This window comes from Marmota monax, unplaced genomic scaffold (assembly GCF_021218885.2).
Source record: "Marmota monax isolate L192 unplaced genomic scaffold, Marmota_monax_Labrador192_F-V1.1 WCK01_AAM20220418_F8-fsc00125, whole genome shotgun sequence".
NCBI classification, from domain to species: domain Eukaryota; kingdom Metazoa; phylum Chordata; class Mammalia; order Rodentia; family Sciuridae; genus Marmota; species Marmota monax.
Genome location: NW_026695235.1, coordinates 7,836,800 through 7,858,802, shown reverse-complemented (window position 1 = coordinate 7,858,802; position 22,003 = coordinate 7,836,800). Strand labels below are relative to the sequence as shown.

Sequence of the window (22,003 nt, the reverse complement as noted above, 5' to 3'; positions counted from 1 at the left end):
CCTGGCCATGTCTAATTCCACCTCAGAATCCTTCATTCTGAGACAGTCGTCCCCTCTTGGGCTGACCCCCACCACATGTGGAGCTTCTCCTCGTGTGCCTCTTCCCTCTTGTTAACCCCTGTGTTATATGGGCTTGTCCAGACCAGGGTTTGGAAACAGGACCCAGACCTACAAATGTGAATTTGAGCGTACGGTTAAGGTGCAATGTTTTTGGACATCCTTAAAGGAAAGTGTCTTTGAGAGCAGTACCTTGAACTGTGCTTATTGCAATAAGGAAGTGTATCCCCCAAATGATAAGATACGTTTCATATCACCGAATGATCATCCACTGGACAATCGTGTAATGCACAACCTTAGAATTGGCACGGGGACTGCTGCGACACACATATGCAGATGCCAAGATCACAGCGTTTGAAGGGGTGCTCTTTGCTAGCGCATGTTGAAAGTGGTGTATCAAACACCCCGATCCTCTCGTGGTGGGGCCTCTGGGTGGGCCGTCATGGTGCAGGTGGATTATGAGCCCTGGGGGTGGGGGAGTTCCTCCTGGTGACAGGCACTGCTAGAAGACACGGTGAAGGTGTGGCTGCTGGGCAGTGAGCAAGGGCAGGCTTCCAGAGTGCAGGTGTGCAGATGCACTCAGAACACGACTTCCAGATGGATGCATTGCAACTCGGGAATCTTAATAGGGTCAATTCTTTGCTTCTGCAGGAAGTGCCCTGAGTTATTACTGGGCACTTCGCATGTACACATCCTGGTTTGCTGGGGAGTGACCACTCTCCAGGGACGTCGTGGTGGGTCAGGATGAGGACCTTGGTGCACACTTTAAACCAGAGCTAGGTGGGCCGGGGATCTTGGTGCCCATCTTTCTTTTCAAAGCAGAGTGGCTGAGCTTTATTTGTGGAGGTGTTCTCTGCACAGGGAGGGCCATGCACCGAGGTGAGGTCACCCAGTGAGGTCTCCATGTGCCTCCTCCTGACTCTTACCTTTGTGTACACTGTCCCCTCCTATGTGAGACTGACAGGCCAGCACCTGCCACCCGGGGCTGTGGTGAGGACCATAGCTGGTAAGCAGGGCCACAGCTGTTAATGCTACTCTGTGGCTGTGAAGATTTCCAAGGGTGCCTGCAAGAGGACATGGCAATGAGAGTAGCTCAGGCCTCGCTGACCTGCATTGGCTGAGCTTCAGATCTGGCGCATCGGTTGACCTAGGTGAGCCTTGCCCCTCTTGGGGTTAGGGTTTCCTTGGAGTTATTATAAAGCCATTTAGGATGGCTTCCTCTAAAACTAAAGCTAAATACAATGGAGGAAGAGGCTATGTATATTTTTTTCATTGCCCTAAAGATACAAACTTTGAAATCAGCATCTGCTGGTCTCATTTGACTATTTGCTAGCATGAAAGCCAGGGTGGGAAATCTTAATGAGCTGAACTGCATTAGGTCATTGTAAAATGAAAACAAAATAATTCTGGTAAGTGTTGCCCCTATTTTAAATATTTACACATATTTTTTGGATAGCTCTGGCAAATGCATTTTAATGACTTATCCTGTCCAGATTAGGCGAGGAGATCTATTCTAATGCCATAGAAAAACCCTGTGATCCATGTCCAGAGTTCTTATCCTCAGGCATGGAAATTAAACTAATAAGAATGAAAAGAGTTGGGTACAGTGGCCCATACCTGTAATCCCAGCAGTTCTGGAGGCTGAGGCAGGAGGATTGTGAGTTCAAAGCCAGCCTCAGCAACGTAGAGAGGCTCTAAGTAACTCAGTAAGACCCTGTCTCTAAATACAAGATAAAAAGGGTTGGGATGTGGCTCAATGGTTCAGCACCCTTGGGTTTAATCCTCTGTACCAATAAATAAATAAATAAATAAAATAATGAAAATAAAATGAATAAATGGTATTCCGAAGGGTCCATGATCCTCAGTGTCCCCTATTTTTACAATTCTGCCCCCTTCTTGGAGCGTTAGCTTTTCAGATGGCCAACTCTCTTGATGGGGAAGAGTCGAGGGTACCTGGAACAGACTGCACTCACTCAGGGCTCCTGAATGGATGTGATGAGTGAATCAGGACTTTGTGGCTGTTGCTCTGATTACTCCCAAGACCCGGGTACCATCTACCATCTAAAATCTCTTTCCTAAACAACCAAATCCCTCTAACTTCTCCTTCTTAGTAACTTCTCTCCTTGAGACAAATACACCAAAACATGCACACTCCACCCAGCGGGTGGAATTTTCCAAAGGAATAGGGAAAGTCTCAAGTGAAGATATTCTGTGTTTTGATATTAGGATGGGTCTTTCAGAGATAAATGTCTGAAGCCAGGAAAAACAGCATCAAGAGGAAATAATGCATGTGCCGCCGCGTCGGAAACATACAGAATCCATGGGAACCCGGCGGTTGATATTTTTGAATTTCCTCTGTGTTAGCACAGCTGTGAGCTGGCAGCCGCAGGGCGGTGCCTTCCCAGGCCCTCTGGAGGGCCGCAGTCCTGGGCAGCCCTTGTTAGATGGCTGCTGCTTTCTCCTTCTGGTCCACACTGAGCTCCCTCCACAGGCTCCAGACACATTTGCAAGAGACGCAGAGGATGACTTTAAGTTCACAGTTTCCAGACACCAAAACATGCTTCCCAGGGTTCTGGGTTCTTGATTGGCCCTTCCTGTTCACACCCTGCCAAGGCCTATGGGTGTGCAAAGACCTCATCCCCCTCCAGCCCTGCCCCACCCACAGAGTGCCCTTCAGCCTGAGATGGGTTTGACCTTTCAGACGTGAAGGTCAGGTCCATGCCAAGCCTGTGGTTCTAGGATTCTACAAGTTCACTGCAGAGTTCAGCCAAGAGACAAAGGGCTCACTGGAGAGGAACCCTGACCTTAAACACTGGGGTAGGGATGTAAAATCTAGACAGTGAAGGTTCAGATTCCCCAAGAACATGGCAGGGAAGCATCGTGTTGAGATGGGGAGGCATTTCTGAAAGTCTAGCTTGGAGGTTAAACCCCTAATTCAGGGTCCCTGCTGCTGTGGGTCAGTCATCTGGAAGGCACGGACACGTCTCTTGGTTTTCTGGTTAATCTGGCTTTCCCAGCTGACGTTCCCCTATTAGATCCAACTCTACCATGTTCTGCTGCTTTCAAATTTCATTTAAAACAACACAAGTTTCCTCTTCCTTCAAAAGTGTGTTGTGTTTTTCTGAGTGACAGTGGCCACCTTAGTAATGGCAGACCTGAGGCTGACTGCCGACTCCTCTCTGTCCCCTCAGCTACTCACACCCCTTCCCCAGGTCCCCGTGGGCTGCTGGGGTCCGCTCTCCAGCTGCCTCCCCGGCCTCAGCTCCCCCACCCTGCCCTTCCTGCCGCAGGGTGGGTCTCCCGAGTCCAGATTCTGAGACTGGCCGTGGAGACAGGGAGTCCAACACAGGGGCTTCATTCTGAGGTTTCGAGGGAAATATCTAGAAAACCCTTGCTGGGTGCAGGTGCTGGCTGCTCGCTGTCGTGGTGAGGAGGACAGCCGCTCACTGCTCCTGCACGTGCTCCCGGTCGGCTCCCACACGTAGAGCTGACCGGTGGTTTCAGAAGAAGCTGGCTGGAGAAGCAGGAGCCGGTGGCAGCTCGTCTCCCGCGAGTGTGCTCCGTGCTGCTTCTGGTGGGGCAGCATCGTGGCCGGCACAGGCTGCCATCGCCAGGCCCCCTAGACTGGGGCAAATGCAGGACTTTAGTTCTCCAGTTCTGGGCTCTCAGTCAAGGTGCCTTAGAGTCCTTGGGCTGAGATGACCTGGTGGAGAAAGGGAGAGAGGGGAAAGGAAGGGCACTGGGAGGGGCGCTGCTCTCCCCGTCTTCTCACAAGGGCACTAACGCCATCCCGGGGCTCCACCCTCACAGCCCCATCTAACCCCGACCCTCCCACAGCCCCACCTCTCAGTGCCATCGTGAGTCTGATGGAGGGACACAGCCTCCAGATCTCCTGGGCTCTGCACCTGCTCCGGGGCCTTCTCTGCTCCTTCTGCCTCAGGCTCCTCCCCATGCCCTTGCCTGGTTCCCTGTGACCCCAAGACCACGGAGCCAGCCCTTCAGTTGCCATAATCATGGAAGAATTTGTCTTCTCCCCAGGAACTCCCCCGATGAGTGCAGCGTGGCCAAAGGCGGGAAGATGGTGGGCAGCCCGGACACCGTGGGGATGAACTACGGCAGCTACATGGAGGAGAAGCACATGCCACCCCCCAACATGACCACGAACGAGCGCAGAGTGATCGTCCCAGCAGGTGAGGTGCTCACGGCTGCGCTGTGGCCGGCACCCACGCCCTCCTGGAAGGGTGGGCGGGCGCTGCTGTGTGGGACCCCTGCTGTGGCCGTCGCCCTCCCTGGTCTGGGGTGGCCATGGAGAAGGGGGGCTGCAGAGTTCATCCACGCAGGCCCAGGGCTCATGACTCCCCCAGAGCAAGGAAACGGGCAAGCCCACGTGCACACCCCGGCACATGCGTGTTGGAGTTTATGACACGTGGGAGAGCCGCTGGCTTCCGACTCTGTCTTAAAAGTGTGCACGCCCATATGGAAGGAGGGTGTCCAGGCAGGCACAACCCTCAGGCTCACACACACTCACATGCACACACTTGTGCAGACGTGCATGAGTCCACGGAAGGCAACCTCCCCTCAGGGGAGCTGCCCTTCCCCGAGGTGTCTGTGTCAATCCCGTCTGTCAGGAGGTCTGGGTTTAATAGATGGCAGGCTCATTTAAAACACGTTCTCGTCCAGTACAGTGGAGAGTGGGCAGCTACGTCCTGCACTCCGACACGCTCTTGGACGTCTGAAATTCCAGTTCTCGCTGGCCTGAAATGCAGACCGTAATAATCAGAGTGATTCTTTACCCCAGAGCTAATCCAAACTCAACCCAAGGAAGAGCTTTCTTGACTTTGAGGGAAATGCCCAGAACTTAGTCATTTAGCAAAACCACAGGAGAAAGAACGGCTTAAAGCCCCTGGGAGATCCAGGCTGCAGAAAACCGGCACTCAGCAACGCAGCCAGTGCTGAGCGAGCACCTTCTCTGTGCTCCGTGTCATGGGAAAGCGTCTGGGGCTGAGATGTGCAGTCTTGGGAATGAGGATTCCCTGCTTCATAACTTCCCTGCTAAGAAATGATGCACAGAGAGGCTAACTAACTTTTCCAAGGACAAACAGCTGATAAGAGGCTGAGTCAGAATCACCTCCTGTCACTCATTCTAGCCATCTGACCACCTTCAGATCTGCCACAGGCTCGGACTTGCTGTCACCTCACCCTAGAACCCTGGGTTCTAGGTCATGCTATACCTCTTTCCTCATCAAAGCTCTGAGAATATATAGCCTTCTGAGCCTGTCCCCACTGCTCCTGTCTGGAGTGCTCCCCACTGCACCCCGTGGTGCTCAGTCCCCTGTCTGTCTGCTCCTTTCTTTCCCTCATTCTCATCTTTCATTATGTCATACCTCAGTGTGAAAGTTCTCTTGCTACCTTCCTCCCTCCCCAGAGGTGACCCTGGCAAAGACCCTGTCTGCAGGACTGAGCGCAGTGCCTGCATGCAGTAGGTGCTCTGCAGGGCCAAGCACAGTGCCTGCATGCAGTAGGTGCTCTGCAGGGCCAAGCACAGTGCCTGCATGCAGTAGGTGCTCTGCAGAGCTGAGCGCAGTGCCTGCGTGCAGTAGGTGCTCAGTGGATATTAACTGACACGGGGCACGGGTGGCTGCTGAGTGGCTCAGCATTACTCATTCCTGGTTGTCACCGTGGCAGAAGACGTGCATGGTGACACATGCCCACACTCCATTTCCCCGTGCCCCGGGTTCCCCTGAATCCATCTCTGTGAGCACAGTACAGACAGGATCAAGGCCACCACGGCCTACTTCCCCGTGCCCTGCATCAGACCTCACCAGGGGCTCCTGTCCCGTGCAGAGGTCCTGTGCTCTGGGTTCCTCCCCAGTTTGTCACTGTGTGGCTTTCCGTGAACTGCCTGAAGCTGATGTGAGGAGGTTTGGTGTGAGGGGACCATCCTCTGGGTTACGCCTGACTTTGAAGCACATGCTGGAATTTATGGGAGACAGGGATGGTGCTGCCCGCTGCGTGCCTTAGGAGAAGGACAGAACCGTGGTGCTGGTCATTGGAAGAGGGCCGGCAGACATCCAGGGCCACCCATGCCAGCTGAGCTACTGCCCAAGACCTTCTGGCTCGCCACGTGCCTCAGCACAGGGTCAGTTCCCAGGGGATGGGAAAGGCTGGCCACATGGTGTCCCAGGCCGAGGTGCCTGTCCTCGATGTGGTGCCTGAAAAGCGTTGAGAGAACCGTGAGCCTGGAGGGGGCTGGGAGGCCGGCGGGGCCAGACTGGCTGGGCACCGACAGGGTGGGACAGGGGGCAGTAGAACCAGAGGAAGCCCACCCGCCTGCTCCCCTGCGCCCGGCTCTGGGGGGACATCGGGCTGCTGCTGAAGCAGGTCCACTTTGAGTTGTTTAAGATGAGAGAATATCTGAGTGTCCACATGCTTCTGTCCCTTATAGAAGATGGAGGGGGATCCTGGAGTCCCTTTCACTGGTGAGGTTGATTTCTGTGATGCAGCTGTCTCCTTGGGGGGCATCAGACTTTGAGCCTTTCTACCTTTATTTCTTTGTAAACGATTTCTGTTTAGGAAAGAGGAGGTGTTTCTGTGGGGAAGCAGCCAAGAGCCAGGGTTGTCCCGTTGGAGCGTGAGCATTCCTGTGCATGGTGGGTGCTCACTGAAGGTGCTGGCGGGAGGGGACGGTGGCTCTGCAGATGAGCTGGGTTTGGTGCGAGGCTGCTTTTCCCCTGGGGAAGGGGCTCTCCTGCCCTCCCTCCCCCGGTTGCTTCACGCCAGCGCAGGCAGTTATTCAGTTAACCGTGTTTGTAAGAGAGCTAGCTGTGGCTGATTTTGCAAGTTGTGAGTCTTTCAGTTATTGACCAAGTTTCAGGTGTGTGCGTTCACACATGCACACACACGCGCACACATGGGCTTCCTTGCACAATCTGGCCAGTCCTCCAGTGTGGCCACAGGGTTGCAGGACCTCAGGAAGTCCTACGAGATGCGTCCCTGTCCTCTGGCTCCAGCACAGGCACCTCACAGGCACAGCTTGGGCTTGGAGGGTTCCGGTTCACAGAATTATCCAGATCCAGTTCTGTAGCATCCACACAGCTCTTACTAGTTAGGCATGTTGCTTGGCACCCAAAAGTGCAAATCATAAAGACAGCCAAATGGGAAAAAGCACTTACTATTCCTAGGCATTTGTACTCTCCGTCAACTGCAGAGACGTTCTGTCCTTCACGTCCTAGACATCAGAGTGGCCCAGATAGAGTCAGGAAAATGGGCGTGTGGACTGAGAGGTCACAGAACAGAGGGCTTAGGGCCCTGTTGGGGTCGGGATGGGGCACTTATATGTGAAACTCAGTTTTAAAAACTCAACTGAGGTTTTGAGATCGACTTTAATACTCAAGAGCTGTAAAGAATCCTACAAAGTATCCCTAATGAATAAAAACCTACTGTCATTTGATATATTTACACGGCCTCCTACTTCAGAATGAATTTAAGAACCTTTACGTAAATATACACCGAAGAGCACTGTAGAATCAGCTTTAAAATAAATAAGGAGCTGGGGTTGTGGCTCAGAGGTAAAGTGCTCGCCTACCATGCATGAGGCACTGGGTTCAATCCTCAGCACCACATAAAAAATAAATTTAAATTTTTTTTTAAAAAAGTAAATAAGGAGCATGAATTAAGTCAGCATTTAACAGAGGGAAGCCAGGAGTGAGGCGCCTTGCACGTTGATACACGTGCACACACGTGGGCATCGTGCTGTGTCCACGCTCCCTGTCCTGCTGCGGGCACATCCCCAGCAGCCCCCTTGTGAACTGGGAGTGGACGGTGATCTGAACACACCTGACCTGCTGCATGCCCTTGCTCAGTCTGGCCTTCCCTAAACCTGCCCAGAACTCTGGCCTTCGCTACAGCTGGGCAGAACCCTCTGGCACAAAGCCTATTTTATAATGAAGCTTTGAACGTTTCCTGCAGTGACTTAAATACTGCACAAACTCGGGGAGCACAGAGCAGCCCCCTGGCCCCACCTGGTGTCACCCTGAGCCCCAAGCTGACAAGCAGATCAGGCCCCTCATGAGGCCCGGGTCCCGTGCTCTCTGCACCTGTCCACAGCCAAAGGTGACCTGGTGCCGCTCAGGCACCTGACTTCCAGGTGCTTCCAGCTCGGCCTCCCCAGCTGTGAGCATGGATTAGAGAACTGAGAGCCGCAAACGTGTCATGAAGTCTCATCAACGCCTGAGCTGACAATGGGTCCTGTCCCCTGTGTGCCTCTGGGCACTCGTGGCGGTCACTGCTGATTTAGGTATAGACGAGGATGTGCCAACCAAGCGGGAGACGAAGAGGAAGGCTCCATCTTCACCACTTTTCTCAAATGTTGCAAAATGCTGACCAAATGCAATCGGACCTCTGGCTTTAGCAGCTAAGAGCATTTTGAAATACTTTTCTTTTTCCCTGTGTTATTCTCCAAAGTGCGGAGCAGCCAACTTCTCCAGAGCTCTACCTTTTTTCTCTCACATTTGTACTTTCATTTTTAACTCACTCACTTTGGGCACAGGGCCCTGTGGTGTCCAGCAGCCTCAGGGACAGAGCGGCCACGCTCCCCTCTTCCCTACTTCTTCATCCTCTCACTCACAAGGACTTGCACCTGACAGTGTCTCCTGTGAGACCCAGAGCCCCTCTCCAAATACTCACGGCTGGAACTTCCTGAGCTGGCCAAAGCCCGTGGTAGCAGAGGAGACCCACCCCGACGTGGCGCAGGCAGAGAGGACACAGGGTGTGTGGCTAAGACGTTCCAGACCATCCGAGGACTGCAGAGGGATACAACCAGAGGGCTCAAGAAGCTTCCTTGACACCAGCACCCCACATTCTAGGTCCCACACCGAGCCCAGGGTTCTCTGCCCCCCGTCCTGACCCTGGCCACGCTGCCTGCTGGGCTCACCTCTGCCTTCTCACAGCCCAGAGTCTTGGTCCCTGCTGTTCCTGCTGCCGCAATGCCCTTCCACCCTCTGGACTGACACATTCTTCAAGGCATCTTTGAAATTCACCCTGTCTCCAAGGTTGTGCTCAATTACCTCTGCCAAATTAACTGTTTCTCTTAGTGACATTCCAATTCTTTAATTAACACACTTTATTTTGTTCATGTTGTGTTCTCTAATGAATATAGATACTTACTTATGTAAGAATATGCCATTTAATTCACAAGGGTTTGAGAAGCCTCAACTAAACTACTGGTAAACATGTGACCCAAACAACAGATCCAATGGAAATTGGAAATTAATTAAGGCCATTAAAAATACCAGTGGAAACTAAGAGCAAGCGAAGGAAGGATAAAGTCATTCTGACCACAGGCTTGGATAAGATGCTGTAGTTATTCTTCTAGTACAAGCTTTGAGCTTCCTGGAAGCCAAGATAAAAAGAGAAATTGGGGGGAAATTATTCAAGAAGAAGTTTCATAGGGAAGGTGATGTTTATCTCGCATGGAATCCTAAAGGCAGGATCCCTTGACTTTCTGAGCGGGCTCCACTGAGGCTGTACACCTGAGCTCTTTCCCGCACAGTTGCAGCACTGTATTTCATCAGCCTGTTGCTTGTGACATGGTGGCAAATGCTGAGTTATGTTAGTGAACAACTCAGAGCAGACAGGAGACGGACACCTGGAGTGAGTCTTTGGTGGGGTGTTTGCCTGTCGAGACAGGATTTTGAGTTCTGAACATGAAAGAGGACCACAGAACTCTTGCATAATCCTCCCTCAACTGACATTCCTGAACTGACCTTTGAAAGCAGATGCATGATAAGTAGTAGAACTGCCCACACCGGTGGCCAGTCTACTGTGGGTCTGTCTTACGGGCATTCTTTATTTATAAGCCTGTCTATTCGTTTGGAGAGGAAGCTTCCTGAGGTGGCAATGCAGGGTGTCTGTGTTCTTGATCACCAGAGAAAGCAGGGGTCATGTGGTCTGCTTGGGGGGCGGGTGGTTGGCAGCAGTGAAGGTGACCTCTTGGGTTAACTATGACCCAGTTGATGAGTACCACAGACTCACGGGAGTCACAGGGTCCTCGGTGATCTTAATTCAGTGTCTTCTTTTAAACATGAGACCACCAAGGCCTAGAGGTGACGTGACTTTCCCAGGGTTGCAGGCACAGCTGGTGAGCCTACACATCCCTGCATCTTCTTCACCACATCACGGAGCACTCCCAAGACTCCGTCCCACCACCCGACATCATGGAAGGTGTCTCTGTGAGCTTCTGTTTAAGTTCCTGCTGTGGCAGGTCAGACAACGAAGCCAACTAAAGTGGACATCCTCAGTCAGAGTCAATTATATTTGTAAAGTTATCAGCTGAATAGTGGTTGGGTCACAGGAGAGAGTGACATATCTATATATTAATATGGCAGCTGCAGTCTCTGGAGCACGCACAATTGTCAGGCTCTTGAACATTTAATTTGAGGTGTTATCTCCAAATCACCCACTGGTGTGGGTTCTATTTATTATCATCCCCCTACAGACAAAGAAACCAAAAGTAGGGGTGCTGGAAGGGCCGTGCAAGATGTCCTGGCCAGTGGTGAGGAGCGCCAGGACCCAGCCCAGTTGTGTGGACTCGTCTGAACCCTTGTTCCTGCACCACACAGACACCCAGGAAGGGCACAGGAGAAGGGGTTCAGTTATGTGAAGGACCTGCAGGGTCCTCTCCCAAGAAGGCTTAGGAAGGAAGGAAGGGGTACAGAGGTGCCCACATGGTCTGCCATGGTGCCCAGCTGACCTGCACATGTCCACAGTGGAAGGACCTTGTCTGCTTTTCTTGAAACCCGCAGTCTCCACTTTGAAAGGAGCTTGGATTTTACCTTGAGCAGCCGAGTAGAGGCTGATGAATGCACAGGACACGACTGTACAGGACAAGCGTCCCTTACCCGAGATGCCGGGCACCAGCAAGTGTCTCGGATCTTGGATCTTTTTTTTTTTTAATTTATTTTTTTAATTTAGAACGTTTGCACACATGATGAATTCCTCGGGGGTGGGACCCAGTCTAAAACAGAAGTCGCTGTTTCACACACACCTCATGCTCACAGACTGAAGGCCGTTTAGATACTCCTGTGCACGTGCATTTTGACGGCAACTCACATGAGGTCAGGTGGGGAAATTTCCATGTGTGCTGCCATCTTTGAGTTCAAAAAGCTTTGTATTTTGGTGCCTTTCAGATTTTAGGTTTTCAGATTAGAGGGATGTTTAACCTCTAATGCCCACTTCACATGATGCCATATGGATTGGCTTTGACAATATATAGAAAGGTCTTAAATAGCCCCTAATACCTCAGAATGTGACTCTATTTAGAAAGAGTGTTTGCAGATTCAATCCAGTTAAGGCATATTTACCTAGTGTGGGCTTAATAAAATCACAGAAGTGGGATACACACAGAGGGGAGATGCTGTGATAGCGCACAGTGGAGACATCATGTGAAGAGGGTAGCGGTCAGAGTGAAGCCAGCACAAGGCAAGGGAGGGTTCTACCCACAGTCTCAGAGGAGCAGTGGCCCTGCTGATACCTTGACTTCGACTTCCAGCCTCCAGAACAAAGGGAGAATACATTTTTATTAATTTAAGGCACATAGTTTATGGCACTTTGTTACAGCAGCCATAGGAAACTGATACAGCTTGCATGTTGTAGTTAAAACACAGAGTGGATAAGAAAGCTCGAAGATATCTATGCCACAAGGACAGGGGTAGACCAAGGACAAAACTCTGGGGCATTGACATTTAAAGAAGGGACAAAGAAAGACAACCCAAGCAGGGAGAAATTTTCAGGTGGAAGCCATTCTTTTGCTTCAACATTATGAACTCGAGAACATTGTCATGTTGCCAATCACTAATGGGAAGCAACAGGAAGGAAAAACAAAGGTCAGCATTGATCATTAGCTCAAGAAGAATAGAGCATGGCTGCATCCAGAGAGAGAAATTTGGGTGACATGTCAAAGATGTGTTTAGAGCCCAACAAAAATAATTTAGTTATATAAAACCATTTCTTACAGACTTAGACCCTTTCGTAGGAAGCTGCACAATTTATATGGACAATTGAGCTTTGGACAGTTGATTAGTAATGCCTGGAGGGAAGCATACCAATAGCATGAACTGGGTTGATGGCTGCATTGAAAATGGGAAATGTTTGATTCTGTAACAAGTAAGCAGAGAATGATCTAGATTCCAGTAAAACCGACAGCTTAGAAGGACCTGAGAATAACACCTAGAGATGCAGCATGAAGTTCAACGTCTTTTTAAGTGACAGGTGGATGGGGAATAAAGAATTCCTTAGGGACTAAACAAGGAGGGGACTGAGAGGAGAGCAGCACCTTGTGTTGGCACTGGTTGTCTTGGGTGGCATGGATGGGGTGGGTACCAGTGTCCAAATGGAGGAATCGAAGAGGAGAATAAGGCATGGGGAAGACACAGCAGAAAACTCTGGAAACAGAAATGGATAGATGTGAAAATAGGTGCATGACGTGCACTCAGGAGGCGGGTGGAACAGGGACTTGAAACAGCTGAGGAGTGAATTAGAGAAAGTAGACACAAGGACGTTACTCGGGGCACAAAACAGTGACATGGAGATGCAGAATATGGAACAATGTGGAAATTTCCATCTGTGCTGCCGACTTGGAAGTCAGGAAGGACGAGATGACAGCGTCCTGTGTGATCGGATGGAAGTCCCGGAAAGGAGAAAACCAAGAGAGCGGAAGAGATCAAACGTTGGAACCGATGAAAGCTAAGACATTGACGAATGGTGAATAAGGCCAACCTGCAAATACAGTGACCCCAAGTCAAGCAGGACAATGCAAATCTGCCCACACTGACTGCATCCGGGAGGGACGGCGGAACCCCAAAGACAGGGCTGTGTAAAAGCTCTGCAGACCAGAGGCAGGATCAGTGACATTAAAATTGATCATATGTGTATAAATATATGTCTATATGCATGACCGATTCTGATACGATGGTTATTTATAGAACTCTACACCTAATAATTAGAGAAATGGATTTTAAATGTCAAGAGACATATACAAAGATTGGCTATGGATGGTGCTAGCAGAAAAGTACAAACCAGAATTTAAAAAAAATCAGTGCCATGTAGACCCCATTCGCTGGCCAGAGAGCAGTACAATTAGCAGTCGGTAACAGGAGGATGAAGGGATCCACAAATCAACACTTTGAAGGGTCCAGAGGCAGCCTGGAAGGCAGGCCCGCTCCTCGAGGTGGCGGCTCCATCCTCTGTGAAGGACAAAGGCATTGTCCCCGGCCAGCAGCCCTCTCTGTCCAGCCTGCTTCAGGAATGGGAGCCCCACCCTCCGGGGAGCAGACATGCTCCGTCTTATTTTTGCAGTTCTGAGAGTGTCTTGGACAGAGACGGGCCTGGGGCCTGGTTTCATAAACAAAGACCTCCCCAGGCCTGTGATACGGCTTGGGGACACATTTTATTCGATTTGATTTTTTGTCATTTTTTTTTAATAATTGAGGGTGGCTTTTATATCAGGAAAGCATTAAATCACACTGATATTGTTCCACAAAAAGGACACTCAGGACTTTCATTAACACCACCTTGGCCCTTGTTTAATCTTGCTCCTCTTCCCATCTCTAGAGGGGCCTTGGAAATACTACGCTGGCCTAGGTGAGGGGTGGCAGTGGCCTGGGGCAGTGTGTACCCTTTGGCCTGGTTTCAGTACCAACTTTATATTTTCCTGGTGCCACTGGAGCTCTCCTTGGTCAGACTCCTGTTTCATGGAGGATCAAACAGCTCAGCCCTCCCCCACCCAGTGCTGTGTCCCCGGAACGCTGGGAGCTGAAACTCCAAACCTCAGTTCTTGTGTTCCAAAGAAAGATTAAAAGTCAGACCCCAAAAGTCATGCAGAGAACTTTGTTATGAGCACCAGGGAGGTTAAAGTAAAGTGAGGCTCAAGCAGAGAGCACTCTCAAGGGAGACAGTGGCCGTCTCCACAGGACCGCACAGGAAGCAGCGCTGTCTGCAAATGGACCACTGCTTGACGTTTCCCGGGAGAACCGGGCACCAGCCCCTGCACTCTTTGCCAGTCAGGGGTCAGGTGTTCAGCTCCTTCGTCATCTTGTGTGTGGAGTTTTTGACCTTAGTTGGTCCTCTCTGGAGTGGTCATGGTGGCCATCCTAGTCTACAAGTCAATCCCATGTTAAGTGGGCGCTGGGGTCAGTAGCTGAGCACTAACAGTAGCTTAGAGTAAATGCTTCTAACGCCTTCTTAGATTCAGTTACCTTCCTTTCTGGACAGACAGAGACACCTCTACCCATGATCCCTAGCTCCCCACACCTCAGTGGACCCTGTCAAGAGTCCGTCCCTCCAGCACTTGCCCTGGACTTCCCAGCCAGCGCCTTTGCTTCCGTTGATTTGCTGCAGAGTAACTGCCGCCCTTTGCTCTCTTGTCCAGTTTGAGATTTCTTTAAAGAAAACCCTAAAGTAATTTAAAGAACACCTCCTCCAGCACCTCGCTGCTCAGTGCCAGCCACCACCTGACCTTGGCATCCCCACCCCACCACGTGATGGACAGGAGACAGCGCATCTCCAGAGCGCCGAGCATGATGGTGCGCTTCACTTTATTCTTTGTTACATTTTAAAAACTTGGACATCCTGAAAGAGGAGTCAGAGACCTTATGGGTTCTTACCGTGTAACCCAAGACACAAGAGGCGGCCGGGAACCGTGGCCCTTCCCCTGGGCTCAGGCTTCGCTGTCCTCCTGCCCAGGAGACGCGCAGTGGCGATGACAGTTCTTTCCAAAACAGTGGCCGCAGGAGACGAAAAGAAAACGACTTATCTTCCGTGGTTCGTGATTCCTCTGACAGCGGCCACTCCAAGAGTTCCTTAAAACAAAGCGATAAATCAGACTTTTGTGTTTAAAGGAAGAGGTGGCCCCAGCGATTAAATATATTCTTTCATTTTAGCGGAGTTTGAGACACAAAATCCAACATGTTGACGAATCCCTTTTCTGCTCCACGTCGTGGTTGGCAAAGTGTTTTCACATGCATTATCTCACTGACTTTTCAGGTTCCCTAACATTTCATTCAATTACCAACAGAAAAATAAAATTGAATTCCAGAAATTCCAGTTTATGTTCAGTAAATGGAGGACTCTGAACCCCAATGTGCAAATCTGCGTATCCCGGCCCCAGTGAAGCCCTATGTTTCATGGCCAAGTGTTCTGGGCCGGGGGTCATTGAAGATGTATTTTGATCCCTCAGAACTTTCTAGTTTCACTTTCAGTCACTCCTGCTTGGATTCAAGTAATCTCTCTCTGTGATGGTGGGGCAGAGCGAGAGGAGGCCCGTGGAGGAGGGCAGAGAGACTCTCCTGGGGCTCTCTGTGGAGTGAAAGGTGACCCATGGATGGCAGCGGGGACCCAGCACCCTGACCCCCACCTTACGAGGCACTGTGTACCACTGCAGCATGCAGGCCTGGCCTGGGCAGCTGGGGGTCAGAGGGCGCTGTGTCACTGGGGCAGGGCCATGTCTTCAGTCTCATTGTCACTTCTCTGCTCACAAGATGTGTCCTGTGAGAGCATCCAGGGCAGTTGCCCAAGGAGGGGACAAGGCCAAGTGAGGGCAGGAGAAGGGGCTGGTCCTCCGGGCAGTAGTTGGTGTGGGGCACAGGCACGGGGTGTTGGTTCTGGAGATGGCAGGAGGCTGTGGGTGGCTCCAGGGAGGGCGGCAGGTGGGAAGACAGCAGGGACTGGTGACCGAGGACTGCGAGCTTCGTGCTTGGACTGGCCCCTGGCCCCTGGCCCCGCTGCAGCACCCAGAGGAGGTCAGAACGGCTGTACCCAGACAGGTCAGAGGGGACGCCTCATTGCCTCTGCCAGTGTCCCTTTCGATTTTCAGCATTTGCTTATAAAACAATTTGTATTAACAAAATGTAAAAGAAAGTGAGACTAAATCTTTACACTCGTGAAAGAAATTTCATAAAAACACTTGAACACACACCGTCAGCCTCTCTATCCGTGGGTCCCACGTCTGCCAGTTCAACCAACCGGGTATTGAAATATGGAGAACAGAAATGTGTCTGAACTGAACATCCAGGGAGATTTTCTGGTCACTTCTGTAACTATTTACTTAGTATTCACGTGGGTTTGGTATTGTAAGTGACCTAGAGATGCTTCAAATTATGCAGGAGGCTGTGCATAAGTTATGTGCAAATACTCCGTCACTTCACATAAAGGACTTGAACATCCTCCAAGTTTGGCACAAGAACTAATCTCCTGAGAATGCTGAGGGATGTTTGTAATACCTGGTTTTCATTGTTTAAAATAGAAAATACATTTTTATAAATAATTTTAACCAAAATTTAGAAAGAGAAAATGTAGTTAATGGGAAAGAAAAATCTGAAATACCCTCTCCTTTCTCCAGACACAGCCAGTGTCATTTGGCTGCCTGGCCCCAGCTTCTTTCCCCACAAATTTCAAACTTACAAGACCCAGCTATATTGCAATACTGCTTTGAACTTTTAACTTAGCCTGCTTTGAACATTTTTTCAGATCCATTAATATATTTTAGCAATGGAGCTTTTAGTTTCTAAAATCACAGGAATATTCCTAAATGAACCACAACTTAACTAGTTCTCCTTTGCTGGAGGTGTAGGGGTTTCCGGTGTCTTGTTATTATAAACAACACTGCAAAGAGCATCCTTGAAAAGCCATTGTCTATTATTTCCTTAGGATGAACTTCTAGAAATGGGATGTTTAAGCCACGGACTGTGACCATGTTTAAAGACATGGAAATGTGTGGTCAAATTGTTTATCAGAAAGTTCGTAGAGATTTAGACTCCTTGGCAGTAATTGAGAATAGCCTTCCCCTAGAGGAACCGGAGCGTTTTAGAGGTCAGGACAACGTAGGTTGACTGCACCTCATCTCCTGAAGGACAGCTGACTGAGGTACGAGCACCCTTGGCATTGACTGGGAAACCAAGGAAGAGTGCACCACGGGACCCCAGAGAGACTGGACTTCTCTTCTGAATTGTCTTCCTGCAGTGCACTTCGCCTTTGGACTTGGAGCCCGTGACTTTTGGAGAGGTGTTTATTCAACATTTTGAGGACATGAAGAGGAGAAAATCCACTTCCAGAATCAACCAATTTCTAGGAAGTAGTTGTACCGAGGAAATAGCCCTCCCATGTTGTTACAAGCAAAACCAAATCAAACCAAACCAAATGGACAGATTGACTAGTGCCTAACAGAGGTTCTCACTGGGGGTAGGGCTGTGGAAGGTGGGGTGTCCCTCTGTGAGGGTTTTGGAGTGTCTTCAGCCCAGAACTGAGAATAAAGAGTTCAATTGAGGGTATCCTGGGACATCAGTATGATCTGTTTTGGGATAAGGAAAAGTCCATATTTGCTATAAAAATAAAGCAGCCCAAAGGTTTGAGCATGCTGTCCCTGAAAGTAAAACCCCAACCCAGGACAAACAGCTTTCTGAACTTCAGTCAGCTGGACAGCGTTAGCCTTCGACATCACACTCAATTTCCACAGACATACAACCTGTTCCCATATGACAGAGCAGATGTACAACAGGGAACCCGCCCTCCTTGCTCTTCGCACCACCATTTGCCTTTTGGGAGACATTTTCTTTGCAGTAAAACCAGAGCACCCTTAGCTTTCAGTGTCTGCACCTGGCTGCTGATTTAGAGCATGTCCCACGACTCACTGGTCTAGTGGAAGGTGCATGTGCCCCTGTGTCCCAGCAACTCCACACCGCAGTACTCACGCCTGGCCAGTTTCCCCCAGTTTAGAGTGAGGGCCTGGTGGAAAGGTGCTGTGTGGTTCAGCAGGTGGGGTGGATGCAGGGAGTCTGTGCTTCTAATTAGCTCCCCCCTCAAGCTGGGGCTCCCAGGCCGGAGGACCACACTTGAAGGGCGAGGTGCTGGGTGTTTGGTCTGAACCTTGGTGCACATTGGAGTCTCCAGCAGGGGCCTTTCACACCTCGGATGCCCAGGCTGCTCTCCAGCCTCAGTACACCAGGACCTCTGTGGTGAGGCACTGCAGGTCTTCAGTCTTCCCAGGTGGTTGCAAGGCTGGGGACCAGTGCAGCCTCCTGCACGTGGGCGCAGGGAGACAGTGGGGATATTCACACAGAGGACGCCCAGGGCTGCTTCATGACTGACTGTATCTGCCTGAATTCACTGGGCTACATCTTGCAAGTAGAGTGCTGTGGGCCCAAAGCAAGCCGGATACCATTTATGTTAACTTCAAAAACACAAAACAATACGTGTTGTTGATATGGTAAAGAATTAAGATTCATAGAGGAATGTGGCATGAATTCACTTCAGGGTAGTGGTGACTTCTGGGGTGTCCAGGAAGGGCATGGCAGACTCTGCTGTGTTTGAAATGACTTCTTCCTTTCAGCAGAGAGGAAGGAGAGGAAGGGAAGGGAGGAGGGAGGCAGAGGGTGAGAACCAGAGCAGGGGAAGGACGGGAGGGAGGGAAGCACTGGTGATGGGCAGGGGCCTGTGCTCACCCTCACTCGGGTTCCTCCTGGCACACTCAGGTGGCTGGAAACGTTAGTGGGACATCTGGCTACAAAGTGTCCCGTGCCACTTCCTCATTTAAGATGACCAGAGGGTGTGGCATGCCTGGCTTCTGGGGCCTGTCCAGAGCCCAAGGTCAAGGCTCCGTGGCCCACAGGAAGCAGATGCAGGGGGAGAGGGGGCTCCTGGGTGGGGTCCAGAGAGTGGAGAGTGGCAGGACCAGGAGTCGGGCCCCTGCTGCCTGCCCAGGTGTCTCCGAGCACTCTGGGGAGCAGTCTCGGGGGAGACCCTCAGCTGGGGCTGTTTACAGTTCAGGGTCACCTGCTCTGGTTCCCTAGGGCCTGCCCTCCACGTCCTGCACCCGGGTCCCCTTCCACGTGGCAGTGGAGCGTGAAGACACTCTCTGTACCCTACGGGGTATCTGTGCTCCAGGCTCTGGAATGTGGAAGTCACTCACCGGCCCGGCTCCTGCAGGTGCCAGTTCATCGCAGGAAAAGACTAACTGGCAGCTGACAGCTAGCCATGTGGCTAGGGTTTGGGTTCACCACCAATTCATGGTCAGTGTTTTTATTATTTTTCTAATCCATAGTGAGTATCCCCCTGCACATGTATTCTAACTCTCCAAACATCCCAGTAGTCTGTCAAGGAAGAAAAAGTTGCCTTTTTGTCTTATGCATTTTTAAATGAATAAGTTAAAATCAAAGTAAATGGAAAAACAAAGAATTAAAAATATCCCTGGTCCCTATGGGAAACTTTACCTGAACCCCAAAAGAGGTAGGTGGTATGCATAATCCTCACCTTCCAGAACAATCCATGTAAAGACATCTCACCTCTGTGGTCTTGAGTCAATTCTCTTTACCCCAAGATACTCTGGAGCAGGGGCTGAACCCTGCCTGAGGCTGGCACTTCTGGAGCAGGGAGGAGGCTGCTCTGGGGCTGGTCTGGGCTGGACTGGGGCTGGACTGGGGCTGGTCTGGGCTGGACTGGGGCTGGGGCTGGGGCTGGGGCTGGGGCTGGACTGGGGCTGGGGCTGGGGCTGGTCTGGGCTGGGCTGGGGCTGGACTGGGGCTGGGGCTGGGGCTGGGGCTGGACTGGGGCTGGGCTGGGGCTGGGGCTGGGGCTGGGGCTGGGGTTGGGACTGGGCTGGGGCTGGGGCTGGGCTGGGGCTGGGGCTGGGGCTGGGCTGGGGCTGGTCTGGTCTGGGCTGGGGCTGGGGCTGGGGCTGGGACTGGGCTGGAGCTGGGCTGGGGCTGGGCTGGGGCTGGGACTGGGCTGGAGCTGGGCTGGGGCTGGGCTGGGGCTGGACTGGGGCTGGGCTGGGGCTGGACTGGGGCTGGGGCTGGGGCTGGGGCTGGGACTGGGCTGGAGCTGGGGCTGGGGCTGGGCTGGGGCTGGGGCTGGGGCTGGGGCTGGGACTGGGCTGGGGCTGGGGCTGGACTGGGGCTGGTCTGGACTGGGGCTGGGGCTGGGACTGGGGCTGGGCTGGGGCTGGTCTGGGCTGGGCTGGGGCTGGGGCTGGGGCTGGAGCTGGGCTGGGGCTGGGGCTGGGGCTGGGGCTGGGGCTGGGCTGGGGCTGGGGCTGGGGCTGGGACTGGGGCTGGTCTGGTCTGGGCTGGGGCTGGGGCTGGGGCTGGAGCTGGGCTGGGGCTGGGGCTGGGGCTGGTCTGGACTAGGGCTGGGGCTGGGGCTGGGGCTGGGCTGGGGCTGGGGCTGGGGCTGGGGCTGGGGCTGGGCTGGGCTGGGCTGGGGCTGCGGCACACTCTGCCCTAAAACCTGTCTTCAGAGGTTGACGGCAGGTGTTTTTCCCCTTTTCAGATCCCACGCTGTGGAGCACAGACCATGTCCGGCAGTGGCTGGAGTGGGCGGTGAAAGAGTATGGCCTTCCGGATGTGGACATCTTATTATTCCAGAATATCGACGGCAAGGAGCTGTGCAAGATGACCAAGGACGACTTCCAGCGGCTCACCCCGAGCTACAACGCTGACATCCTGCTCTCCCACCTCCACTACCTCAGAGAGAGTAAGCCGCCCCTCCCCACCAGGAGCACTGGCTGTCCCTGGGGGCTCATGGGCCTGAGCTACAGAGGGTCCAGACACAGGGGTGGACAGCAGCTTCCTGCCCTCCCCCCTTGCCTGTTTCGGACCCAAGGGGACAATGTGCTAGAAGGTCGTAGATGTAGGTGAACAAGACGTCGCCCGTGAGAAGTAGTGAGTGCTTTTCTTTAAAGCCACCATAGCTCAGGGCCCCCTCCCGAAGGTCCCTGTGGGCAGGAAGGTAGAGTGTCCCAGGGAAAAGACACATTCTGCGGTCACTCTCTCACTGGTCTCCACAGTGCCCTAAATTGAAATAGAAGCACCAGAGCCAGGTGCCTGCTTGAGGGGAATCTTCCTGGAAGCGGAGCCAGGGCCCTTCACGCCCAGCCCAGCACAAGGAGGGAGGTTTTCACTTCATCAAGACAGTCAGCGTCACCGGATGGAGGGGGAATGGCATACTGGTGACCAGGCTAGGAAACAGAGCAGGCATGGCCAGGAGAGCGTGGAGGGGCAGAGACCTCCCCTGCGTGGCTTTGCCCAGTGTGCCAGTCACTTCTCCCTGGAGAAGGGCGGCCCCGATGAGGGTTGAACATGCTGAGCGGGTGATGTGGGTATTTCCCCCAGTCCCTGATGGGAGCACGGGGCTGGTGGTTTCCTCTCTTTCTCTCTTTTCTTTCTTCTTTCTTTTTATTAAGGGAAGTCTTTTTCATTTGGATGTTGCTCTTTGTTGTGTCTTGTAGCTCCTCTTCCACATTTGACTTCCGATGATGTGGATAAAGCCTTACAAAATTCGCCACGGTTAATGCACGCTAGAAACACAGGTAATGCCAGCCCCGCCCACCCCAGGAGGAGCACAGGGCCCCGTCTGCAAGTGCATGCTGAGGGCGAAATCAGGACCAGTCAGGGCATCAGAAGGCAGGACACAGGGCAGTTGGTGGTCCTTGTGTCTAAAGGAGGTTGAACTTCAGCCTACCTTGGCTGGATTACAGCATTCTGCTGCTGGTCCCAACGGATCCACCTTGCTGACTACAGAATAGACATGTACAGCTTGTTTGGTGTAGCGGGATCCCCAGTAATCTCCATTTTCCCCCACTAGGATTCCCAAGGGATTGCTTACTACAAGTTGGGGTTGTGTTTTTCTTCCTGATACAGTTTTGGGTCATCAGACTTGTCTGGCTCAGACGTGTTTGTTGGGGAAAGGCAGTCAAGAGAATGTCTGTAACTTTGGCTCTGAGGGAAATTCTGCTCTAACTGGAGAGTAGGACGGTGGTCACTAACCCCATGCCTCTCTCTCTCTCTAACCACTGGTTCTACATTTCACCTATATATGGCCTACTGGGGTGGAACCCAGAGCTTCCTTCTGGATAACCCGCCTCCCTTCCCTCTGGCTCAGTTGAGCATGGGTTCTCTGC

The 22,003-nt window shown here is 52.0% G+C and overlaps 1 protein-coding gene across 4 annotated transcripts in view; it reads left to right on the top strand.

Annotated features, from left to right (window-relative positions):
* Erg (ETS transcription factor ERG) overlaps positions 1 to 22,003 on the top strand; it is a 154,506-nt gene that overhangs the window by 114,360 nt on the left and 18,143 nt on the right. For all 4 annotated transcript variants that reach the window (XM_046438906.2, XM_046438904.2, XM_046438905.2 and 1 more), the window contains exons 3-5: positions 4,096 to 4,247; positions 20,374 to 20,577; positions 21,332 to 21,412. In XM_046438906.2, the coding sequence (XP_046294862.1) occupies positions 4,096 to 4,247; positions 20,374 to 20,577; positions 21,332 to 21,412 (437 nt within the window). The remainder of the gene's footprint in view (positions 1 to 4,095; positions 4,248 to 20,373; positions 20,578 to 21,331; positions 21,413 to 22,003) is intronic.